Source organism: Puntigrus tetrazona, chromosome 21 (genome assembly GCF_018831695.1).
Source record: "Puntigrus tetrazona isolate hp1 chromosome 21, ASM1883169v1, whole genome shotgun sequence".
Taxonomy (NCBI): Eukaryota; Metazoa; Chordata; class Actinopteri; order Cypriniformes; family Cyprinidae; genus Puntigrus; species Puntigrus tetrazona.
Window position 1 is genome coordinate 2,245,986 of NC_056719.1, and position 23,831 is coordinate 2,269,816.

At 37.3% G+C, this 23,831-nt stretch overlaps 1 protein-coding gene across 1 annotated transcript in view; it reads right to left on the bottom strand.

Annotated features, from left to right (window-relative positions):
- cacna1bb (calcium channel, voltage-dependent, N type, alpha 1B subunit, b) overlaps positions 1–23,831 on the bottom strand; it is a 103,073-nt gene that overhangs the window by 12,415 nt on the left and 66,827 nt on the right. The window contains exons 22-43 of the mRNA XM_043222150.1: positions 21,356–22,033; positions 20,235–20,404; positions 19,434–19,560; positions 19,168–19,297; positions 17,906–17,965; positions 17,558–17,664; positions 16,031–16,042; positions 15,346–15,366; positions 13,561–13,657; positions 12,341–12,501; positions 11,567–11,707; positions 10,063–10,264; positions 8,826–8,990; positions 8,434–8,544; positions 7,018–7,101; positions 6,332–6,334; positions 5,375–5,491; positions 5,209–5,274; positions 3,843–3,934; positions 3,599–3,743; positions 2,584–2,711; positions 1,375–1,471 (exon numbers count right to left, since the gene is read on the bottom strand). Of these exons, the coding sequence (XP_043078085.1) occupies positions 1,375–1,471; positions 2,584–2,711; positions 3,599–3,743; positions 3,843–3,934; positions 5,209–5,274; positions 5,375–5,491; positions 6,332–6,334; positions 7,018–7,101; positions 8,434–8,544; positions 8,826–8,990; positions 10,063–10,264; positions 11,567–11,707; positions 12,341–12,501; positions 13,561–13,657; positions 15,346–15,366; positions 16,031–16,042; positions 17,558–17,664; positions 17,906–17,965; positions 19,168–19,297; positions 19,434–19,560; positions 20,235–20,404; positions 21,356–22,033 (2,914 nt within the window). The remainder of the gene's footprint in view (positions 1–1,374; positions 1,472–2,583; positions 2,712–3,598; positions 3,744–3,842; positions 3,935–5,208; positions 5,275–5,374; positions 5,492–6,331; positions 6,335–7,017; positions 7,102–8,433; positions 8,545–8,825; positions 8,991–10,062; positions 10,265–11,566; positions 11,708–12,340; positions 12,502–13,560; positions 13,658–15,345; positions 15,367–16,030; positions 16,043–17,557; positions 17,665–17,905; positions 17,966–19,167; positions 19,298–19,433; positions 19,561–20,234; positions 20,405–21,355; positions 22,034–23,831) is intronic.

Below are 23,831 nucleotides of genomic sequence, written 5' to 3' on the forward strand. Positions count from 1 at the left end.
ACAAATCCTTTGCCTTTGAGATAGATACAGCTATGACTACTGTCCACGTAGAGAATGCAAATGCACTAGTTCATGCGCACTGAAATGTGACATGTTGATGGGCTGCTTTTCTTGTTTTTAAAAAGTCAGCGATGACCTTCCGAAAGACCAGAGAGCGAGAAAAGATGACATGCTTGCTGACCAACCAAAACCAACAACCACAAATGCGCCAACCACGAAAAATGCATCACTCAAGGTGAAGCCAGAGCAGACGCTGCACACATTAACACACCCAGCATTAGTCACATTGTTTAAAAGAAATAAACAGAGAATGGATCTGTTTCTGTGGTGTATCGTGAAGGAGTGTAACATCATGCACAGAGACAACGCTCTGCCTTCATTAGACTGCGTAGGCCAGCATAGACATGTTTCCACAACAACTACCAATGAAAAAGGGAAAGGACGCTCCACTGAACACACATCTACAGCAAGCTTTCTTTCTTTCCTCCCTGTTGATTCGGTGCTCTGAACTCGGGGGAAGTGGGGGCTTGTTCTATTTAGAGCTCGCTGGAGAACGTCGCATCCTCAAGCCTTCAATGCACGCAGACGACTGTGTGGCCTCAGAGAGTAGCTCGGCAGACAGACACGAACGCGCGTCTCTTGAACGTTACCCATTCAGACAGCTGGAACAGGGTGTGTAAACTTATTGACTCGGAGGCAGCTCTCAAAGTGGCAGAACGGCCTGCGACCAAAACAGCCAGCCCTGTACCAGTGACGCTTGAGATTTTGATATTCAGATTTTTTACTTTCTTAGTTTCTTTTATACAGCGAAAGACAACTTTAGAACTGCTGCAGATGAAATCGAGCGCTGACTGTGTGTTTATTCTGCTGTGTACTTTTCTTCCATTTTAAAATCTACTGAGCTATCTATGTAGACAGATTTTTCAGGGCATAACTCCTAGACTTTACTATCAACACTAGTGGAAAATAAATATACTAAAACATCAATTACAATATAAATACATTTAAATATTTATGTGCTTAATATATAAAACACAATGCTATCATACTAAACTGGTATACTTAAAGTCTGCTAATATGGAACAACTAACTTTGTGCGTAATGCAATTAAATTGGGTAAAAGTCCCAAGTAATGTGTCAGTTATAGATTTGTACTATACTTTGTACGAAATAAATGTATTTTTAAATGTAATATTTATTTAATGGGGAAATCTAGAGTTTTCTTACTATCAGTGAGAGGCAAAAGGCACATAAAAAGCGCAACACAAAGCACACACAAAAAAACACTTCCACAATTAGAGCACTGACTGACAGGCATATCAGCCAACGACAGGAGAGAGGAGGAGCTAAGGAACAGTCGGGGGTGGGATCTACCTTATAGGCGATTCTTGGAGGGCATTTCTTTCCCAAACCTAGTGGAGGGGACATGTGGCGAAGCATCTCATACATATCGAGGTAGGATATGCGTCCACTTCACAGGGGTGAGTTCAAAGGTCACAAAGACAAGAAAAGAAGAGGGAAGGAGTAGTGGAGAACATAAATAATATGTGATGTGAATGAAAGGAAGCAAGAAAATGAAAAAAAAAAGCATTGTTATAAAGGATTCTAAAGGAAGGTCAAGGGAATCCGATACCATCCTGTCTCAGAAGGACAGATGGATCACGCCTGCTTTTAAAGCTACAGGCTGCCGGTGATCCAGGGATGAAGAACATGGCATGATGAGATTGGGCTGCAGTCTGGAGCCTCCGTCCTTGCATGCTAGGACGCAGCATGGCTAACCAATCAGATACTCAGGAACAAAGCTAATATTTGGTCTAATTTTAAGCAGAGCCAATAAAAGCGGCTCTAGTACATCCATATTTAAGATGAGTGTACATATGGGATTAGTTTGGGATCAGGGATTTAGCATTTGGCTTTGTTTCCTGGTTACCATGGTTACCCATATTAAAATTAGTAAGGAAAGAGGGGGAGTATAATCCAATCAGACATTAGCACTTTCAGGCATTTTATGGGCACTCATTTTTCACAGCACCGCCCCCTGGAGGGAAGGTGTGTAGGTTTTCAAACCTTGTATGCAACCCTATTAGGGCACTTCTTTCCTAAGCCAAGAGGGGGTGAGATTACGCGCAACAAATTGTACATATCCATATAGTGTATCCTTCCACTGCAAAAAATAAGATATGGGTTAAAAAGGCACAAGAGTTTAATACATTTCCGTCAATATCTAAAGATTTCATGCTTATTGAGATAACTACTCTCAGCTGTGTGTTTTCAAGTTAAAATGGATTACACTGACAGAGAGGATAGGCTTCAAATCTGTTCTGCTCAAGATAGACTAAAAGTGGATGGCATGCAAAGGATAAGATTTGCATTCCTCAGCATAGACAAAGCTTGAGGATTTGATGTTAACCAATGGTCACACAGTAAAATGGGATTCTTGTGACTTAAGGCTCTGAGTAAATCAGACACAGCGCCAGTGGCGTACCCTCTTAAGCTGGCATCTTTCAACCACTTAGTCTCGAGCTGTCACTTTTTTTAAAGTGGCACTAACTGCCGGCAACACCGCGGAGGAGTGATACGCACCAGGCGGCAGGGTCGTACTCAGCCCAAACACGAATGAACTCGTCGAGGTGATGAGGCCCAAGAATAGAGGCGTCACGTGTCAGGTACTCAAAGTTATCCATGATGACGGCGACAAACAGATTCAGCATCTGATGGTTGTAGGATATAGAATTGTTTAAAACAGGAGAAGAAATCTCCAATAAGTAGTAAAACAAATCTTAGAATTATGTAAAATAACAGATTAAGTTGCTGCACTTATGAAACCTGCTACACTGTGCAATTTAATGTTTTGTTCACTGTTTCATTTGTGCATATACATTAGTGGTGAACACTTTGGGTCTTTATATATATATATATATATATATATACATATATATATATATATACACACATTTTTCTTTTTTATAAAACGCTTCGGCAAGGCTGCATATTTGATCAAAAACAAAGCAAAACGGTAATATGGAATTTTACAAATGATAAGTGTTTTCTATTTAATCCACTTTAAAAATATTCATGTGACAGCAATGCTGAATTTTGGCAGTCATTCAGAGATGAGCCTAATGTGTCCTCGCTAAACAAAAGTATGAATATATTTGATTTTTTCTTTAAAAAAAAACTGAATTATTATAAACAAAATATTGTCATCATTTACTTACCTTCATGTCTTTCCAACAAAACTAAAATATAACTTGAGCAGAATGTCCAAGCTGCTCTTTCTATAAACTAAAAGTAAATAGGCACCAAAGATTGACATTATAAAAAATAAATCCTAACTTGTGCATTTTCATTCAAGCATTCTACAGTAGTAAAGTACATTTTTGTCAATATTTGCTGACAATCACACTTGACAGCTGTGGTCACCATTCAATTCTATTGCATTCAAAAGAGCAGCTTGAACATTTGGCTAAAAAAATAGTTCTTATGTTCCAATGATGAAAGTCATTAAGGTCTGAAATAACATGAGGTTGAGTAAATGATAACAGGATTGTCATTTTTGAATTTGTGTGAATTTGTATTTGGGATTTGTTCCACTAACCAGGAAGGAACAAAGGAAGATGAAAGAGACAAAGTAGAAATAAGCGAAATCACTGCCACATTCAGTATTTTCATAATCATTGGCACATGGCTTCTCGCTCAGACAAGCCAGCATAATTTCATGCCAAGCCTCCCCTGTAGCACTCCTGTAACATACAAATAGCCAGGGTCAGAAACTTTTGATTAACTTGCATTATATTTTAACAGAGCGCTGATATTTTGAGAAGACTAAACAATAACTTTACCTGAACAACAACATGAGGGCCTGAAAAAATGTTTGGAAGTTATTGTGGATGTTGATAGCTGACTCCTCGGACAACATGATGTTACCAAAAACCTGACCATACAGAGAAAAGCACATCAGCATTCTAATTTTGGGTGCATTACAGAAAATGCAAGCATTTTTGGTGGAGATGGGCTGAAAATTACATAGTGCGATGTGTGCACTTTCCTATTGAGGCTGCATGAAAATACCTGCAGGGACCGTGTCAATAATTCAGACTGCCTGGAGGGTGTGTTACAGTAAGCATCTGCAGTATTAACAAGGCCACATACACATTTTCCATAAAGTGTGACTCATGCTTATAAATTTTATAACTTTATGTCAAACAGCAGACTTGCAAACAAACACACCGACTCTCTTAAATCTACAGGGTTGCAATGCAATGACAGACAGTAAAACAAATCACAATAATCTGTCAGCCACAAATATTACAAAATCTATTGACCATGGAAGGACACAGTCTTTTAAAGTGGCATCCATACAGTAATAAAAATAATACATTTATATACCTTTCTGACACAAATTACGCATTTAAGACCCAGAGCTGAGAGTGCATTTTTTATTACTTTGGAAATAATTGACCTGTCTGTGCCAAGTTGTCTTGCCATGAACATCTGAAGGCAGTACACTTTGTATGTCATACATGTAAGGGAATACCAGAGAGGATGAATAAATGAATGATTGACCAAACATTTAAAACATATATATTTTTTGGCTGTGCTAATCAACAGCATGTCACATAATGTAAATAAAGCTTAACTTGAACCACGACTCTTGTAATTCAAATCTTACTATAGAAATACTGGGAAAAAATATTGCAAAAACTGGCTCAAAAGCACATTTTATGCTGAATTATGAAGCAGTAGGCAGTAGGAGTTCCAAGCGTACAGTTGATTGCATGGCTTACTGATGATGTTGCTTCCCAGTCTTACAGGATACAATTAGCATTGATTTACAATGCAGTCCTAATCTACTAGATGGCAGACGCCATCATTTCCAACACAATCTGGGAGATTGCCTGTGCTTTCTTAAACGAGCAATCAAACTTAAAGATGAGATCCAACCGAAAGACTGGAACAATGGTTTCTTTTTCATAAAGCCTATGAAGCTTTCAAATGCAAAATCACCACCTGTCCATGTAAAACAGCCTGCGCCTTTTACACAGATTATTATTGTCATTCAATTAGCCCAAAATCAATAATCTATCATGTTAAAGCTGTAAATGTTAAGCGAGATTACTGTAGCAGCTGTGTGGATGAGATCTCAGATGCAAAGGTTGCTTGAAGGGTAACATTCATGAGAGTCTTTTAAAGTTCGCTGGATCTCACCTGCATCCCGATGATGGCGTATATGAAGAAGAGCATCGCAATAAGGAGACACACGTACGGTAGAGCCTGAGGATAAAATACAGTTATTTTACAGACAAACAATAGTCTTGAACAGTTGACAGTGTTGTCTAAGCTTTCCAAGTAAAGTCAAAGGTCAACTTCTGACCTTAAAGGACTGAACAAAGGTCCAGAGCAGGATGCGAATGGTGTAGCCCTGCCGGAGGAGTTTAATAAGACGAGCGGCCCGGAAGAGTCTCAGGAAACTCAGATTAATCCTCTTATCCTGGATACAAGCAGAAAGAGAGATCAGAGACGCATCACTGGAGCTGTATTTAAACCCGAGACGAGGACAAATCTTCAATCAAGTCAGTGTCACCAGCGGCCTTTGTTAGATTTGTTACGTTTATTGATAAGGTATTAAAAATAGTTTCATGCACGAAATTATTGTTAGAAATAAACAAATCTGTTAGGGATGGGCAGTGTGACCGCAATAAGATATCATATCACAGTATGGTTATTATTAGTAACTAAAACTAATAAAATAAAATGCTAATAAAAACGAATAAAAATAAGGATGACAATAAACTGACATAAAACAAATATTACCATTAAGCTCGATAAAATTTAAATTATGTGTGCCATTATTAATGCCCAATTTAGATGTTGCGTCTGTGTTCTTTAATTTGTATATTGTCAGTAAATCATACAAAATATAGTTTAACAAAATGTAATAGCTTATCAATGATTAAATGCTGCTATCACAGTAACAGTATAAACATCAATAATTTAGTAAAGACAAACCAATTAAACATTATTCATAACTGACCAGAAAAACTAAATCAACATTAAAAAAAGCTTCACCATATACAGCCCATATACATACCACCCATTCCTAGTCTTTTCTAACACTGGAAAAGGGGTTAAAATAGGGAAAATCTGTTCATCACTGTGAGTAGAAACAAAATAACAACAAAAAAAAGCCTTTGCATCTAAGCCTGGTGCTGCATTGAACCGAGTCTTGATCTCAGCAGGTATAAAGGTGAGCATTCAAGATTAGGATAAAGAGGTTTGACAGGAGAGTTTGGACAGAGACAGGCAGTGCAGGAGCGATGAAGCCACTTACCATCTGCACAGTCCGTCGGGGACAGGAAGGGGACAGGTGCCAACAGAGATTTAGCATGGAAATAAGAGTCACAGTGAAATTGTTAGGAGAGGCCAGAGTCTGTCTGTGACTCGTAGAGACACAGCTGTCAGAACTCATTGGCGGAGATCTCCAGATTGTCATCTTCAGCAGATGATTTGGTCTTAAAACAGGTTGAAAGATTAAGGGCTGAACCAAATTCATTTGAAATCATCTAGTGCAAAGGTTGCATTAAGCTAAATGTGGTTTAAAAGTGCCCACATTTTAATCAAGCTGAATTATATTTACTTTTGCGTACAGTGCTATGTAGAGTATTACACATATAGGAAAAACTACAGAAATTTAATAGATTTTTATGAAATCAATGAGTTTTGAATATTTAACATTTTGTAGGTTTTCCATGGAACCCTGTCAAACTGTCCCCATGATGTTAACCACAGACAAACTGAAAGCAGACTAAAACCACAACACATATGCAACAAAAAATAAAGGCTGAAAGCTCACAAAGAGACAAAGTTAAGCTTTTAGAGGTTCTCATCTGAAACATCAACTGCGGAACGTTACATTATTCATAACATTTATCATATGTTGAGATTTAAAATTGTTTTATTTAAATACCTTTGAATTTTGGTTCTCAAATGCTTTGATGTGTCTATGTAATGACTCACCTTGATCTCAGTAACCAGGATGTCAGTGATGCTACCCAGCACAGTAACAAAGTCAAAAACATTCCATGCCTCCTTCAGGTAGTTCTGCACACATTTAGAAAAACATAAAACTACAACAATTAAAATTAAAATGACACCACAGACATCTAATCAGTATGAAAAGCATTTAACATGAACAAAACCATAGGTTAAATAACCTTGAATTAATACAAGCTCCCCTCTAAGATATCTAATTTTAGTAAACTATCCCTTTAATTTCAGTTGTTTCATTAAAAGGCAGGTGCTGTAGATCGTAATTCACATCACTTAAAAATAATTTAAATTACCTGATCTAAACTCTGCACTTATTCCTTAGAGATCTCATTTTACAATAATATTTAGTTTAAGTTTGGAGTATACGTTTTTTTTTTTAAACCCTGTTAAAATCTTTCACAATTCTAGTAAGGACAGCGTGGCTCTTACAAAAATAGAGAGTCACACACACAAAAACTCAGGCAGCCTGAAATGCAGACATAGGTGAGTCGTGTAATAGATCTTTCATGGCAGGACAGTCTGTCAGGTGTCTTAGCCTCAGGTTCATGTCTCTCCTGAATGGTGCAAAGATTAGTAGAGTGCTGCTAGACATGGATCCCGGACAGAACAACACGAGCGAGACCCATTCATCAACCCTGAGCTCCAAACAGGTGGAGGTAAACGCAAGCGTCAGGCACCAGAAAAGCTCTTAATAAATGAGCCTCATAAATGGAAATGGAGCTTGAGATGAGACCTTCTGCTTCAGGTCAGACCAGCCAGCACTGAAGAGAGATTTATGATGCATTGCACACACCCCTGCTCATACTGTACACCCAACCACACTCTTCTCACCCACCGGGCCGTCATTAGCCTCTCGCTGATTTCACAGTTCTTGCACTGCCGTCGGCTCTGCGGTCTGTTCAATCAACCAACAGGGCTCCACTTTTCACTCAAATCAGTCATTCACACTCTTACTTTATTCAGCTCCTCTCACATTTGAATCAAACTAGTTTTGAGTTTTTACTATCAGCAAAAAGTCTGGTCCACCTTCCAATTTATTCTGCCCTATTGGACAACGAAATGTATATGCGGTGTGCATTGATGAAAATGTTTTTATTTATGCTTTTGCATACTTTAATAAACCTAAGCCCCAATGCATAATGTTTTGTTGACTGAAAGTTTTATCAAAAAGGTTCTACCAGTTAAAATATGAAATGCGCTAAAAACAAAATACTGGAAGACAAAAATATTACATGGTAGACTAGAATGACTAATGTGTAGTGTTTTTGGGGTTTTGTCTTGCTGTATGTATTTGTGTTATTCATAGACTGAATGACTATTTTAGTATCAAACACTGATTGTAACGATAAATTATAAGTAATATCAGAGTCTCTTCATTCTCACCAGAGGGCCGAAGGCAATGACCTTGAGAATGCACTCCAGCGTGAAGAGAGCCGTGAAGATGATGTTCAGCCACTTCAACATCTCCTCATACAGATAAGGAGCTTCATGGAACTACAGAAGCAGCAAAAACACGGAGAGATAGTGACTCACTCTGCGCTCACTCAAATATTCAAGAGATCTGTAAAACAGGCTTTTGGGAGTCCAAAATTAGAAATGACGTATTCACAACTGAATATTCACGCACATCATTTCATATGCAATAATCAGCATTGCTGAACCTCAGTCTGTGTGATGGAATGGCTTCAGTGCTTGTCTACAGCCTTGGCACACTTTTAAAAATAAAGATATTAAAAGGTGGTTCACAGCAATAACATAAGAGATTCATTTTTTACCTTCATCATGAGGACCACTGTGTTGATAGCGATCATGGTCAGAATGGAGTACTCAAATGGAGTTGACACCACAAACTTCCAAATCTTGTACTGGTAAGACTGCTTGTCCTGCGGCATGTAGCGAGTCAGAGGTTTGGCGTTGATGGCAAAGTCGATACAAGCTCGCTGTAGAAATCAAAGCACACTGTGAACTCCTGAACAAAGTGTTGAAGTGAATGTCTACAAACACGCAACCACTCATTACCCTCATCTTTCCATGTTTGACTATCAGAACAGCATTGATATTTCCAAAACTCTATAAATCAAATGAATGAAAGGCTGTGAACAAATGAGTGCTAGTAGACAAACATCAAACCAGCTGCACAAATCAGAGTTACAGCAGTTTAATATTTAAACACAGGCTAATGTCTGCTCTGAGAGAAGATACAGATACATAGATAAAGAACAGAGACATATATAGAGACGTCTGAAAAAAAATTATTATTGCGCCGTTCAAAAACCAAGTGCTTCATTTGTGCTGTTTGGCAGTTAAACTGACCCTAACTGGACTCTGAAACTGCCAAATAGTAAATAGTAACCATTGTAAATAAAAACAAAATGTTAACTAATTGCCATTTTCTTATTTAGTGTTTTTACACATTTTTATGCATACAGTAATTACAACTACTAGCACTACCTAAAATCCTGAATCTTAAACCAGCATAGTGTATACCATGTATATACCACCAGCATATACCATCGGGCAAGACCAACTAACCACCCAACTAAACACCGCTAGATTCTATGCCTACATAGAGCACTTCAAATCAAATATTTATGACGTTCAAAAATGGTTTAGACAACAATACTGCCTAATAGGTTTTAAAAACAAGGCCAGAGAGTTCAAAGAGTTCTTACTGACTGGTCTGGTAGTTGCTACAGGGGTTTACGTTTTTGCTTTGTGTGTGTGCGCATGTGTTTGTCAAAGGAGTTTAGAGTCAAGGTAGTGGAGATGTAGATGGACAGGTGCGTTAGCCACACACAGGTGAGAGGAATTCTCTTAAGAGTGCTTCTCTTCCAGGCATCTCACAACTGTCCGTGCTTGTATAAAACTAGACTTTGACCTTGGATTTGCATACACTGAAACTCTGTTTTAAGCAACAGTAAACGGTGCCTACAGTTTGCCGTCACCCCATCTACTCATCCGGTCACGGTTGATTTTAACTGATTATGTAAGCCTCCAACTGTCCCGTCCTACCTCATTCTTTTCCAAGCTGCACTCTGACATGGCTTTATCTCCCTGCTCCTGGAAAGTGATGATGATCAAAGCCACAAAGATGTTGACAAAGAAGAAGGGGAAGACAATGAAGTAGACCACGTAGAAGATGGAGGTTTCCATGCGATAACCCGGACTGGGACCTTGGTCTTCATATGTGGCATCAACAGAGTGTTTTAACACTCTAGAGAACCAAAGGGAGAATGTTAGTAAGCTTTTAAGCATACAAGGTGTAAAGTTACATCCAAAACTACTAAACTAAGGCGTTTCCTATAAACTAAAAATCCTTAATAAAAGTATATTTTAAAATACTACAAAAAAAGAATGGTAACATTTTACAATAATGTGTTATTTGTTAACATTACTTCATGCATTAACTAACATAAATAAAGGAACAATACATTTATTACAGTATTTATCTTTCTTAATGCTAATTCAAAAAGATACAATCATTTGTTGTTAGTTTATGTGCGTTAACTAATGTTAACAAACACAAACTGTGATTTTAATAATGCATTAGCAAATTCTGAAATTAACATTAACTAAGATTAATAAATGCTGTAGAAGTATTGTTTATTTATGTTAACTATTTAAACTTATTGTAAAGAGTTACAAAAATAATAATGCAATTTATGAAGATTATATTCTTGTTTAAACATAGTGATAAACATAGTGATTGAGATAATCTTTTCTCCTCTGTGACTTATATCTAAGTGAAACTGAAATTGAAAACAAAACAAAAAAACTAATCAAAACATAGAACAGATCTTAATTTTGTAATTTAGGCAGATCTTTGATAAGAACTGTAATGATAAAAGATAAAATAAGGGTAATTCTTTTATAATAACGGCTTCAGCATTCCTTAAAATTGTGAATTGCTCATTTTGATTTCACTGTGATTTTTCTCTTTTAACTTATTATGCAATAATTGTCATTATAATGCAGCTAACAGTTGATTAACACAAACCTGAACTGGTAAATGTCTAGCACTTTTCTATTTAATGTTATTTTCCCTTTTTGTTTTCTATTTCCTTTCTGAAGGCATAAAGTAAAAAAAACAACAACTTTTGAATACAAATGTTAAACATTTCCATAAAGTAGAACAGACCAAAAAAGCATCATCTTAAAACCACAGAGAGGGAAAACGTTGTTTACATGCAATAGTTAAGATTACATCCTTGTCAATAAAAAACTCAAGTAAGAATGCATAGATATCACAGAGTACCAGACTGAATGTTAAAGAGGGATTTAAGTTATATATGAAAAAGTTTCTGGATTTTCTGCATTGCATCACAGAGTCTCTCTCTCTCTCTCTCTCTTAACTAAGGATGTTTTTTTTTCTATGAATTTCTATGAAAACTTAGAAAGCAGAGAGTGGAGAGGAACACAGATTACACCAGAGAGAGTTGAGCAAGAACAGAAACTTAATCAGAACAGACAGACTAAAAGGAGTAAAGCAGCATTGAGTGTCTCTGTGTGGACTCACGTTGGCCAGCCCTCTCCTGTAGAGACAGTGAACAGGGTCAGAAAGGCCCACAGGACGTTGTCATAATGAAAATCATACTTCTTCCACACGCGCGGCTGTGTCATGGCCAGTCCATCACTGCCGTATTCCAGGAACGCACCCCTGAGTACAAACACATCAAAATCTAACTTTACCTTTATTTACTATTTACTTCCTGCTATTTATTATTTTTCTTCCTGCTTGGATTCGTTCCTTCTTCCTTCCAAATTCCTTCCCTTTCCTTTTCTATCTTGTAAAAACTGTTTATTACTTCTGTCCTTTTTCTCCTCCCTTTCTGTCTTTTCTTTGCTCTTCATTCGTTCTTCTCCCTCCCTCCTTCCATCCACCCTTTCCTTTTATTCTTTAATTTTTTTTTCAGTTCCCTACCTATTTCACACTTCAACTCATTCACTAGTCATTTTCTTTCCTTTGCTCTTTATCCATTTTTCTCTTTCCTTCCATCCATCCCTCCTTTCCTTTTATCCTTTAGTTTTTCTCTACCCTACCATCCTACCACACTTTGATTCTTTCACTTGTCATTTCCTTTTCTTTGCTCTTCATTCATTCTCCTTCCATCTACCCATCCATCCATCCTTTCCATTTTTCTGTTTTCTCCACCTTCCTACTATACTTGCATTCCTTCACTTGTCACTTCCTTCCCTTTGGTCTTCATTTGTTCTTCTTCTTCCCTCTCTCAATTCATCCATCAATTCATCCATCCATCATGCAGAATATATCCCGACAGCACAGCTGTACCTGCAGTCCTTCTCCAGGGCTTTGGACTCATCGGTGCAGTGAAAAAACTTCCCCTTGAAAAGCTGCACAGCAATAACAGCGAAGATGAACATGAAGAGGATGTAAACGATGAGGATGTTTAGCACATTCTTGAGAGAGTTCACCACGCAGTCAAACACGGCCTGGGGACACACAAACAGCACAAATCAGATCTCCTGCAAACATCTTCTGGAAAGGAAGGCCTCACTGCTACACACAGACAGTAGACAGTAAAGCACACCTTCGTTAAATCCATCGGTGAAGAACATCATTGTGTGTTAATGTCACCAGACCCTCGTGAAAGCACACAACTTCCCTAATACTAGGCTGTGGCAAAGTCTTAATTGATTACTGCTCCTCTTCTCTACATGACTGCACTTAGGCTGAGGATAAAACGAGAGTGTGTGTGTAATTTTTCTGTCATTTATTTGTCCTTGGGGTATCATTATTAGCACTGAGTAGCATATATTTTTTTGGCATTAATGCTAATAAGATCTCCGTAGGCAGGATAAATGTCCCAGTGGACTTGTGAGGATTTTTCTCTGCATTAGTATTGTAACTAAACTAAACTGCAATTTTGTTTTTTAGTCGATTATTTACTCTAATGCTACTGATGATGACTCTTCAGCCAAATGAATAAATAATGGTGTGAAATGTAAGTTTATATTTATAATTTAGCCATGTAATGAGATAACAGCGAGTGTCTCTAAAACGATTTGTTTGTGTGCCTAAGTGTGTGATTTAATTAGTGAGAAAGATGTACACCCAAACAAGCACAGTAATACACATAATGTACCTAGAGAAACACTGGAACAAAAACAAGATAGCAATTGCTATTCTGACTAAGATTAGCCAATTAAAAATGTAATTTATCTTTCACAAATTTACATTAAACAGCACTATCTGTGCCACTGTCTGTCATAGCCAATGTTTGAAATAGCATACTAGGCATAAAAAAGCAATACAACATCCCTCAATTTATTCTGAAGTGACTTTCTATTTCCATTGTGATTAATTTCCTAATTATTTGAGCATACTGTCAAGATTTAAATGAAGATATAGTTGATTTATGATGATATATTTGCTATGTGTTCTAATGAATGACAATCTTTTACAACTAAAACCACCCTAACTCCACTTGCATGCTCCCAGTGGAGTATAAAACAACGAAGCAGACTAAAATCTAGATAGTAGGAAATTACCTTTAGTTTAGGCAAACGTTTAATAGTCTTCAATGGTCTCAGGACTCGAAGGACCCTTAGGGACTTGATGGTGCTGAAGTCCTTGCCTTTAGTTCCTCTGTAAGGAAAGAGCAATGACTTTTCGAACACGTCTGTGATCACACATTGTAACATACACTTGATATAGTACATTTGGTTTTGATGTCATCTGCCAGCACATGCACAAAGCCTGAATTCAATCCAATTACATTGTAATGAGGTAATCACTTCCTCCAGCCCATCATGTAATTCAGAATTACATTAGCTAGAGCTTATTTGGTTAGTAAAAGGCATGCCTTCAAGGGGAGGTTATTCTACAGAGACAAACCTACCTCTGAGACTGATCATCATTTAATTTAAGATGTAATACTACTGTAAAATAACAATAATTCACCAGAAAAAGATCCAAAGAAACAATCCATTCAGCAGGGATGGTCTCTTTGTAAAAACCACAGTTGGCCAAGTAAAAGTCTGATGTTGAGAAGCTAAAAAATATTATTTACAATTATTGCTCTTTGAAAACTTGTCTCTATGTTATTAGGCTGTTGGTGATGGTTGCAAGGGTGATTTAATCTGGTTTACAGCAAGACTTTTTCACTTGTTTACAATAAATAAATGTAAACAATGAAGTTTAATACTTTGTTAAAATGTTTAAATCCCTAAAATTAAGTATAAACATTCATAAGAGTGATGCTTGCTTTAAAAGAAAATGATAATAAAGTGCACAAAAAATAAATCTATTAAAGTTTGAATAATAAATGCCTCTTTGTTGTTGGAGTTCCATACAGGATTGACTTGAAGTTAAATGAAGTCACTGAAGACAGTCAACATCAATGACACACTGAATGATTCGTTTTCTGAGTGTTACAGCTGCGGAAAGGCAGGTTCACCATAAATGGCATTTAAAATTACAGCGTTCAACAGAATGGAACTCATCAAAAAGGATAAGAAAAGGCTCTAAAACTCTTTTACTCTAAACTTTAGCAGACATGTTGATGAACAAGAACAACCTCCATTTCAACCTTGTTTAATCCATAAAAGTGGTCCTTTCTGACTGGTGAGACATTTCCTTGACAGCTGAAATAAACTGTCAAGCTTCGCTAAGATAAGCTTTTTCTGTGTGTCTCAAAAAACCTTCATTATTTAAGATACAAAATTCAATTGCTTGACATAGCAAACAAGCATACTGAGTGAGGACACATACTGGTACAAAAATAAAAGCCAGGTTTAGGGAGTCATATCTTAGCTCTGTGATTTGCCTGCTTACTTTTTCTCTCCATTGAGGAGTTGGGACTCTATCACACTGGCATGCAATGTCCATGCAATGTCTGTCAGTCTCACACACACCCCAGGGGTGCATGTGGATCTCTCCCCAATGAGACACTCAACTATACTCCCATAGATTTCAGAGGACCATCTGTCTCCAGGCACCCACTATCTATCTATCTATCTATCTATCTATCTATCTATCTATCTATCACAACAATCAGTTTACTTCTGTAGAACTATATACATAATTTAAAAGCAGTTATCAGTAGCAATTCAGCTTTTGTTTAACTGTTAGCATGTCCTCTGTAAACTGCAGGAGTATTAGTTTCTATAAGCCCTTGAAAAGGTCAAAGGTCAAGTCATTGGGTAAGTAGGTCCATCCACTTCTACAAAGGCTGAATGAGTGGAAGAATTTGGATTGGTCCATAGGGGGGCTGGGGTGGGGAGGCTAGGGGGTTGTGAAGTGTATGTTTTTATAGATATATAGACAGTGCCCACCTGGTCACGCTTTGCTGCGATCTGATGAGGAATACCAATGAAAAACCATGCACATGTACACAAACATAGAAACACACATATAATAAGATGCGTCACAGACATAGAATAAGCAGTAAATGCAGATTAAATGAGATTAGAACAGAAGAGAGCTGTCACTGAGTGGAAACACTGTGGAAGGACGAACAGTCCTTACAAAACATTACAATAATCAAAGACATGATGGAGTGAGGGATTATTAGTTACTGTTTGTGTGTAACATCTCTGCAAGAAAAATCACTTTGAGCAGTAAATATAGAGACATCGCAACATGGAACTGTGATAAAAATCACAAAAGTAAAAAAAAAAAAAAAAAAGGTTAGACTGGAAAATGTCACACACACAAGCACACACACTATAAGAAAATACATGCATGAAGATTCATGCAGGTCCTGGTGATTGATGCTGATCCTTAGCTAGTTTGATTTTAATCTTACATATGCATGTTGGGCTTCCTTATGAATACATATTAAATAAGAACATTTGGCAAGTGGTTTATTTCCTTGCTGAAGTGTTTTGAGTTTAAGAATGCATGCCCAATCATGGTCTACAGAAGTGCATTTTCACAAATCTTGTGAATGTGTTGCATTGGTCTAGCAATTCCTTATCCACACAAACACACACGAAACAGATAATAACAAAGTCATACCCCATGAAGCTCCTGAAAGCAATGCAAGCGAGAGGAAAGGACAGGGCAGATAAAGAAAGTGTGTGTGTGAGAGAGAGAGACAGACAGAGAAAGAAAAGAAAGATGGATGGAGAATAATAATAAGAAGAAGAATTATAATAATAATAACAAAAATACAATTAAAATAGGGTTTCAGCGCTAAGCGCTAAAGAGACACATTAAAGCCCACAGGACACAAGCTTGCTATTAACCACTGAAGAAAAGCACAGGAGAGAGAAGAAGATTACAGCACAGTTAAAGAGGCACAAATCAGAAAGAGCAGAACACAGTATGAGATACATTTATAACTGCATATATAAAATTAAAAGAGTTAAAAGTGTCACCATCTGAAGCACAGGTGCTAACCGGAGCTGATGGATAATTTCTGCGCTACTGAATAATACAGCTGCAAACTCACACAGAACTGCTGGTCTCAAAAGCCGAGCAGTTTTCTATCACCTCTTTTTCAGCTATTTTAAAGCACCCCAGGGTCCTTCTGTCAACTATAGAGGTGGAGTGAGACAACTGAGCATCTGCACATGACAACTAAGAGGATTCAGCCACACTCAAACTAGACCTTGAATTTATTACACAAATCACACATGCACTGTCAAGCCGAGCGATTGCATTTATGTCTGCCTCGCAGAGGAAATTGTATCCACCGGGCTTTTGAAATATCGGTGGTTGCAAGGGCATTGCTATGAAGGAATTTAATTTACTTTGCCAAGGCTATAAAATATTCTCTAAAATAACGGAACAGTTCAACCAAAAATGTATTCACACTCAGACCGTCCAAGAGGTAGTTTGTTTTTTCTTTAGAACAGATTTAGGTAAATCACTTGTTTGCCAAAGGATCCTCTGCTTGTAGATTATTGTGATGTTTTTATAAGCTGTAGAGGATCCACTGGTGAACAAGTGATGTGATGTTCAGTTTCTCCAAATCTGTTCAAATGAAAAATAAGATCATTTACATCTCGAGTCAAGTCAAAATCTTTATTTTGAAATGAAAAATTCTAATGTGCTTCTATTATATTCATACGTGATTTTATTGCTATTTTATTATCCATCAGTTGAAAATCATGAATTAATTTAACTAGCAGATTAACAGCAAATTTAGGAAATCATTACTAATTATCATGGGTGGATCAGGAACAATAAGCAAACTGCTGAGAAATGTGTCTTTTCTGCAACTGTCTGGCTCAGCTCCCGAGGGAAATATTAAACCTGAATCATTAGCGCAGGTGTGCGCACTATACACAGTCCCATTATGAGCTTAAAAACACAGATGCACGTTAAACCGTTCAGTTCCAAAGACCAATCTACACACAGATGCTAACCTTCCCCTCATCACAGAGCACCATCTCACACCAGATACTAAACAGAAGACAGTCACATCCTGTTTCCGTCATTTTTGACTGAATGCTCTCTTGCTGGATTTGAACTGACAGTCTGCTCTTCTGACCGCTCCGTCTACTCCACACTGACAGAATTACAAATAAAGCCACTCACAAGCAGACGAAGGCCACCAAAGCACCGGTGACTACAATGAAGTCCAGTATATTCCATGGGTCCCTGAAGTACGATCCAGGATGCAACAGCAGCCCAAGATCGATCATCTAGATGCGAGATGAAAAAAGTGGTAAACAAACATGTATAAATTCTATGGAGCAAGGATGCTAGAAAAGGTTATATTTCAAAATATGGTGTTATTTTGAACTAATAAATAAAGAATCCTGGAAAATAAGTATCAGTATCAACATTAACAACAAAACAATGTTTTAAAAATTTAAGTAAATTTTTTATAAATTATGTAATAGTGCACAGCTCTAAAAATAGATGAAAGGTGATTTTTTTTACCTTTATAACCATCTCAAACGTGAACACACCAGTGAAGATGTAATCTAGGTATTTCAGCACCTGAGGCAACCACAAGAAATAAGCAGGGTTTTTTTGTATTTCTGTCCCACAAACTGTCTGAGTAAAAGAAAGTGGATGATGCCATAAATAATTTAAAAAATCTCAGCATAAACCATAATGTTTGGCCTCACTGCAGCTATGATTCAGCGAGTAATTCAATAATCCCCAAAACAAAATAGACATGATGTACATTGTATTTTTTGAGAGACAAAAATAGATGTTTCAAATTATTGTGGGTTTTATTCCTCCCACAGCAGCGATTCATTGGACGAGCCGATCAGGCCCAGTGAATCAAGTGGAAAGAAAAGACACTGGACTATGTGATTCTTGCAGACATGTTTACAAGTAATTCTCTGTAATTCAAACAGCAGTGCTTAATATATGGGCTAATGGCACTGGGTGCTTAATGGGTTCACGGATTGTCGGAAAAAAAAATGTGGTGCAAAAGCCAGTCAGTGGGGTTAGTCGCAACCCTCAACATAACAGTTCAGACTAGGGCTGCCATACTGCCCTAAAGGACTGTTCTTGAGTTATGTAAACACCACTGATGTCATATCCCCAGGATAATGTCAAAGACAGTGTCTGCTGGCTTTTATAGATAACATAAAAAAAAAATTGAAATACATTATATGAAATGACAAAAACATTTTATAACTTGCATAACAAGAAAAAAATTGTATATACTATATATATATATATATATATATATATATATATATATATATATACAAGATTGAGCAGATTGAGATGAGCAAGATCATTAATTGAGCAGCTACTTGAGACTGCATTTTTTTGCGCTCCACCATCTCATGATACAAATAAATAAACTTTGCGTGCCGTAGTTTACACAGGACTGGCGGGAAATGTGCAATGATTCACCTTCATTATATGTTACCGGATTTATTTTGATAGGATATGTTAACTGTTTTTGTGATGTTAAGACAAAGCAGTCTTTTTTGCTTGCTGCAATAAATTGAGTGAAATTTGACAATATTTTTAGAGATGATAGGCAAGATGTTATAGAACAATAATTTAATGAAAAAATATTTAATTGACAAAAAAAAATTTTTTATTTACTGAAAAGGTCCCAGCCCCAACCAATGGGTTTTCCCAGATCGTATTCACACATATATATTTATATAGGCATTTTTAGACTTGGAATTTATAATGTAAAATTTTCCAAATAGGTCTGTGAGTCTTACATCATTGCGTGGGGCATTGGCCTGCACAGGGTCTTCAGCTGCGAGGGTGATGCTGCTCATGACGATGACTGTAAGGATACACATCTCAAAATACCGCAGGTTCACCACATAATGACACAGTCGCCTCACTCTGTGGAGACAACATTGAAAAACAACACTTATTCATAATATCTAGTAGGTATCTTACAACTAAATGCTTATTCTGAACAAACTGAGGCAAGTACTATAATATAAAAACTCTCCTCAAGAATTAGGGTTTAACTTACGGGTTAGTTGGACCGAAGACAAACATGGAGCTGTATGGCAGAATGTGTTTGGGTGCATTCTGATTTAGCTCATCAAGATCTTTCTTTTCCTCGTTCAGCAGTAGACTGTCACCATCAATATTGTTCACTGTCAAACAGATAATCATTAGAGCAAAGATGAAAAGAGAATGCCACATGTGTCAAATATTCTTTTAAGCAGCGCTGCTTTTTCAAAAATAAGAAATGTGTAGTTAGTAACTAATACTTAAATGATAATGCAACCAAAAATTAATTTATTTACCCTCATGTCAGTCAAAACACTTTTTACAAAGTGGAACATACCAGGACTAATTTAGCTAAGTTGCTGTTTTGTTAAATTTATTGTATTTATTTATTTGGTCCAACTGTCTAATATGCACTTACATTTTAATTAATCATTTGGTATAATGTACTTATTGTGCACATACATGTTTTTACATTGCACTTTTTTGTAATTACATCTGTAATTACATTTTTATTACACCATTGACCTATCCCTTACACCTTAACCCACTCTTAAACCTACCCATACCACCAAACCTGACCTAAGCTTACCCATATCCTACCTTACAATACAATATTAACACAATAAGTACATTGTAATTATTTTTTTATGTACATACATAGTAGTCAAGGCCACCTAAAATGAAGTGTGACCATTTATTTTTATCAGGGTTGCATGGAAGTATAAAAATCACTAATTGAATAACCCAATAGATTTTTTTTTTATTTTTGGCACAATGGGCTCAATATTATTCAATCAGGAGATGAAATAATCATTACTGCGAATGACGGTAGTATCTCCTGGTGGGGCTGTTATTGTGACCGGAATGTTGACTCCAGTTGGACCCACTCTGGTGCTGTTTTTTAGATTATCTTTGTCTTCTGGTTTCTCCTCTGTTGGAGACTGGAGAGGGCTGGTGGCTAGGCTGTCTGTTCCTGTTGGTCTGCCCCTGTAATAAATAAAACCTATTAACCTGAATGCAAATATATATACAACATACACACGCAATATATCTCAAAGTGCTGCTTAATGCTTTGTGAAGTACATGCAGATCAAAGCAACAATGAAATTGTAGGGAAAAAATCCCATGTCTGATCATGCACTCAATGTCAGTATATTCCGGATGTACACGGCTTCAAAATTCATAAAATCATGAATGACAGTGCACTATAAAACACAACATCAAAGTGATGTCACTTATATTAAAGAAAAGCAGACTTTTCAGGCAACACATTAAAAGATGTTTAAAAAGATGAGTAAAATTCTAAAACAACAGACATGCTGTCCATTATTCTCCATAAATTGCGTGATCTGAACCCTAAGCACATTTTGTCAAAAAAAGCTGGTACTGTCCAAGGCATGGCAAGTTTGCGTTTTACTACAAAAGCCGACAAGAGCCCTTTTAAGAATCCAATAAGTCCATTTCAGCAAATCAGCACTCTGTATTCAGGTAAGGTGAGAAGGCTACATTTGCTTTGAAACGACACGCTAGCTGAGAGGAGTTCTGTCAAAGCTGACAAAAAGTGATCAAGGATGGATAATTTCAATGAACAAAAGCTGAAATATTTTCACAAAACCTTGCAAAGCAGCATGTTACAACAGTGAGAAAAAAACTCTGTGCATTTTAAGTTTATGGTGTAATTTTCATTTTTGGGTGAACTATTCCTTTAATAATTCTGGTTCACACTGACTTTTACTAAACAGTATGAACAAAAAAAAATATTGTAAGTCAATAGGAATCGAAAGTGTTACCAACAATTATCAAGTTATGTTTTTGTTTTCACAGGAAAAATGACACATACAGGTTTTAAACAACATCAAGGTTGAGTAAATGATGTCAGAATTAATACTTTTGGGCGACTATCCCTTTATGTGACCAAATAATATTTATAGAACATACCTGTGTTTTCCACCATTCTCCCTGCATTCTTCTCCATCCAGTGTGGACTGGGCTTTAACACGTGGCCGGTGTCTCCTCCTATCTCCATTCCCTCCTTCACCCTCTCTGTGACCTCGTATCCTTCCCTCACCTCTGCCTCCATTACTGATCGTGCCATTCCCATTCCCATTACCGTTCCCGTTGACCTCTCTAGATCGGCGAGAATGGTGGTGTCTGTGTTCTCTCTCCTCCATCCCTATGCCCTCCTCAGGAGAACCAGCCGAGTGGTGGTTCCTGTTTCCTCCATCTTGATTGCTGCTGTGCTCCATCCCGCTCTGCAGCTCTCTATTTCGGCTGTGGTGTCTATGGTGCCGCCCCTCTCCTGCATCTCCATTTTCTCCTCTGCATCGATGGTGCTTCCTTGGGTGGCCGGAGGACAGTTGACAGTCTGGTGTGTCTCCATCTCTGTCATTCTTGGAATTGTCCACAGAACCATCTTGGTGCTCTACTACCAGCGGCCGGTCATGGTGGGCCTTCATGTCGGGCCGTAGATGGAGCGCCGATGACACGCGCATTCGCTCTTCAGGCTCTAGTTCGCTGTAAAGGGCTTCACTGCTGTTGCGAACGTTGTGTCTGCGCAGTTGGTTGGTGCGCTGCTCCCATATCGACAACTTCTGCAGTGACCTCTGCTGCTCTTTACTGAGGGATGGAAGAACATTCACCTGGATTACACACTTCACTATGCATTCCCTCCGATATCACCTACAACCATGAGCTGAGCACTCAAAATAACCCTGTACATGGTTAAAGGGATAGTACACCCAAAGAAGTTAAAATCGAGTCATGATTTACTCTCCTCATGTAGTTTCAAACCTGACTTGCGCTCACTCTTCTGTTTTGAAGAGTTTTAGTGACCAGACAAATTCCTTCAAATATTACTTCCTACTGACATCCACTCTATTTTCTAGAAGGCAAGATCAACTGAAACTGTTTGGTGATCAACATTCTTTAAAATGTATTTTTTTGTGTTTCATAGACATATACATCTTTCAATGACATATACATGTAGGTTTGGAATGACTTGAGGGTGAATAAATCAAAACAAAATTTTCATTTTGGCATGGACTATATCTTTAATCTCAATGGTTTCATCAAATGAAAAGATTATTAGTAAAAGAGTAAATCTAAGAAAATAATAACAAGTTTTACATTTAAAAAAGCAAGCAAATCAAAACAAGGTCTTAAATTTAACTAAGGCTTGCAGCCTTTTAAAATTTAGCTTCATGACAAATGTACTATATTTTAAGCATTCAAACAGGTTTGAAACACTATGAGAGTGAGCAAATTATAGAATTTTTATTTTTGGGTGAGCTACACTCACACACTATCAACATCCGGCTCTCAAGCATTCGAGTGGAACAGTAGTTGGCACAGATATTTTTCTATATGCAGTTTCAGTATAATCTGTATGTCATGCACTATGACTCATGCATGTCACTTACGTCCAACAGCAAATGCTGTTCCATTGTTAGGAGGAGACAGAGAGCATCATGGGACTACAGGGACTCAGAAGCCCTTACGATGGACTAATAGCATGTAATAATGATAAAACCACTAAACAAAAATAACAAAAGTATCCTGAGCCGTGTCACTATACCTCACAAAGCGACGACATGGAGTGTAGACATAACTCCTTAGAGACACATTCAGGGTCGCACAACACAAAAATGACAGACATGTTAATGACAAACAAGATTTTATATGACAAGAGGTCAAGAAAGAAGGAAAGAACAACTAGAGAAAAAGAAAAATGAAACACAGACAAACAACATGAACCCGCAGATTTTAATATAATTTCACTGCACCAAATGATGCTGTTTCTTGATGAAAAAGTGCCATTCTATCCTTTGCATGCACACACACACACACACACACATACATACAAAGACCAAACCCACTCACTACAAAGGCCTTTGAGTCAAATAGGCAGTGAAGCTTGCAGACAGCACACCCAGACTGCTCTGTTTAGCTTGGCCTTCATTCATATTAGAAAAGTTATCAAAAGCATAAAATCATAGTGCCAGAGGCTCTCAGAGTCTTTACATATATAATACATCTAAAGACAAAGGGAGATGACTTAAAGGACCTAATAATGTATAACCAAATAATGTTAATAATAACTCTAGTCTAAGTGCTTACTTATTAAGCACTAATTAAGTATATTGTCTCTGAAATGCTATCCTGATCTGGTGCAATATACATCACTATTAATGCAACAACCTAGAAACCACCCAGAATACCATAGTATCTGTTATAAACAATAGAGCAACCATCTAAACATCTAAACAACTGTCTAGCTACATGCCAGGAAATCTTACAAACACTAAAGTAAGTTGGTTTTTTTCAACATTTTTTCAAGCCAACATTTCAAGTTTGCTTTGGCAAGGAGTTTTCGTTTTCCAGTTTTAACTTCAGGAGTTTTGTTGTCTTTTAAGAG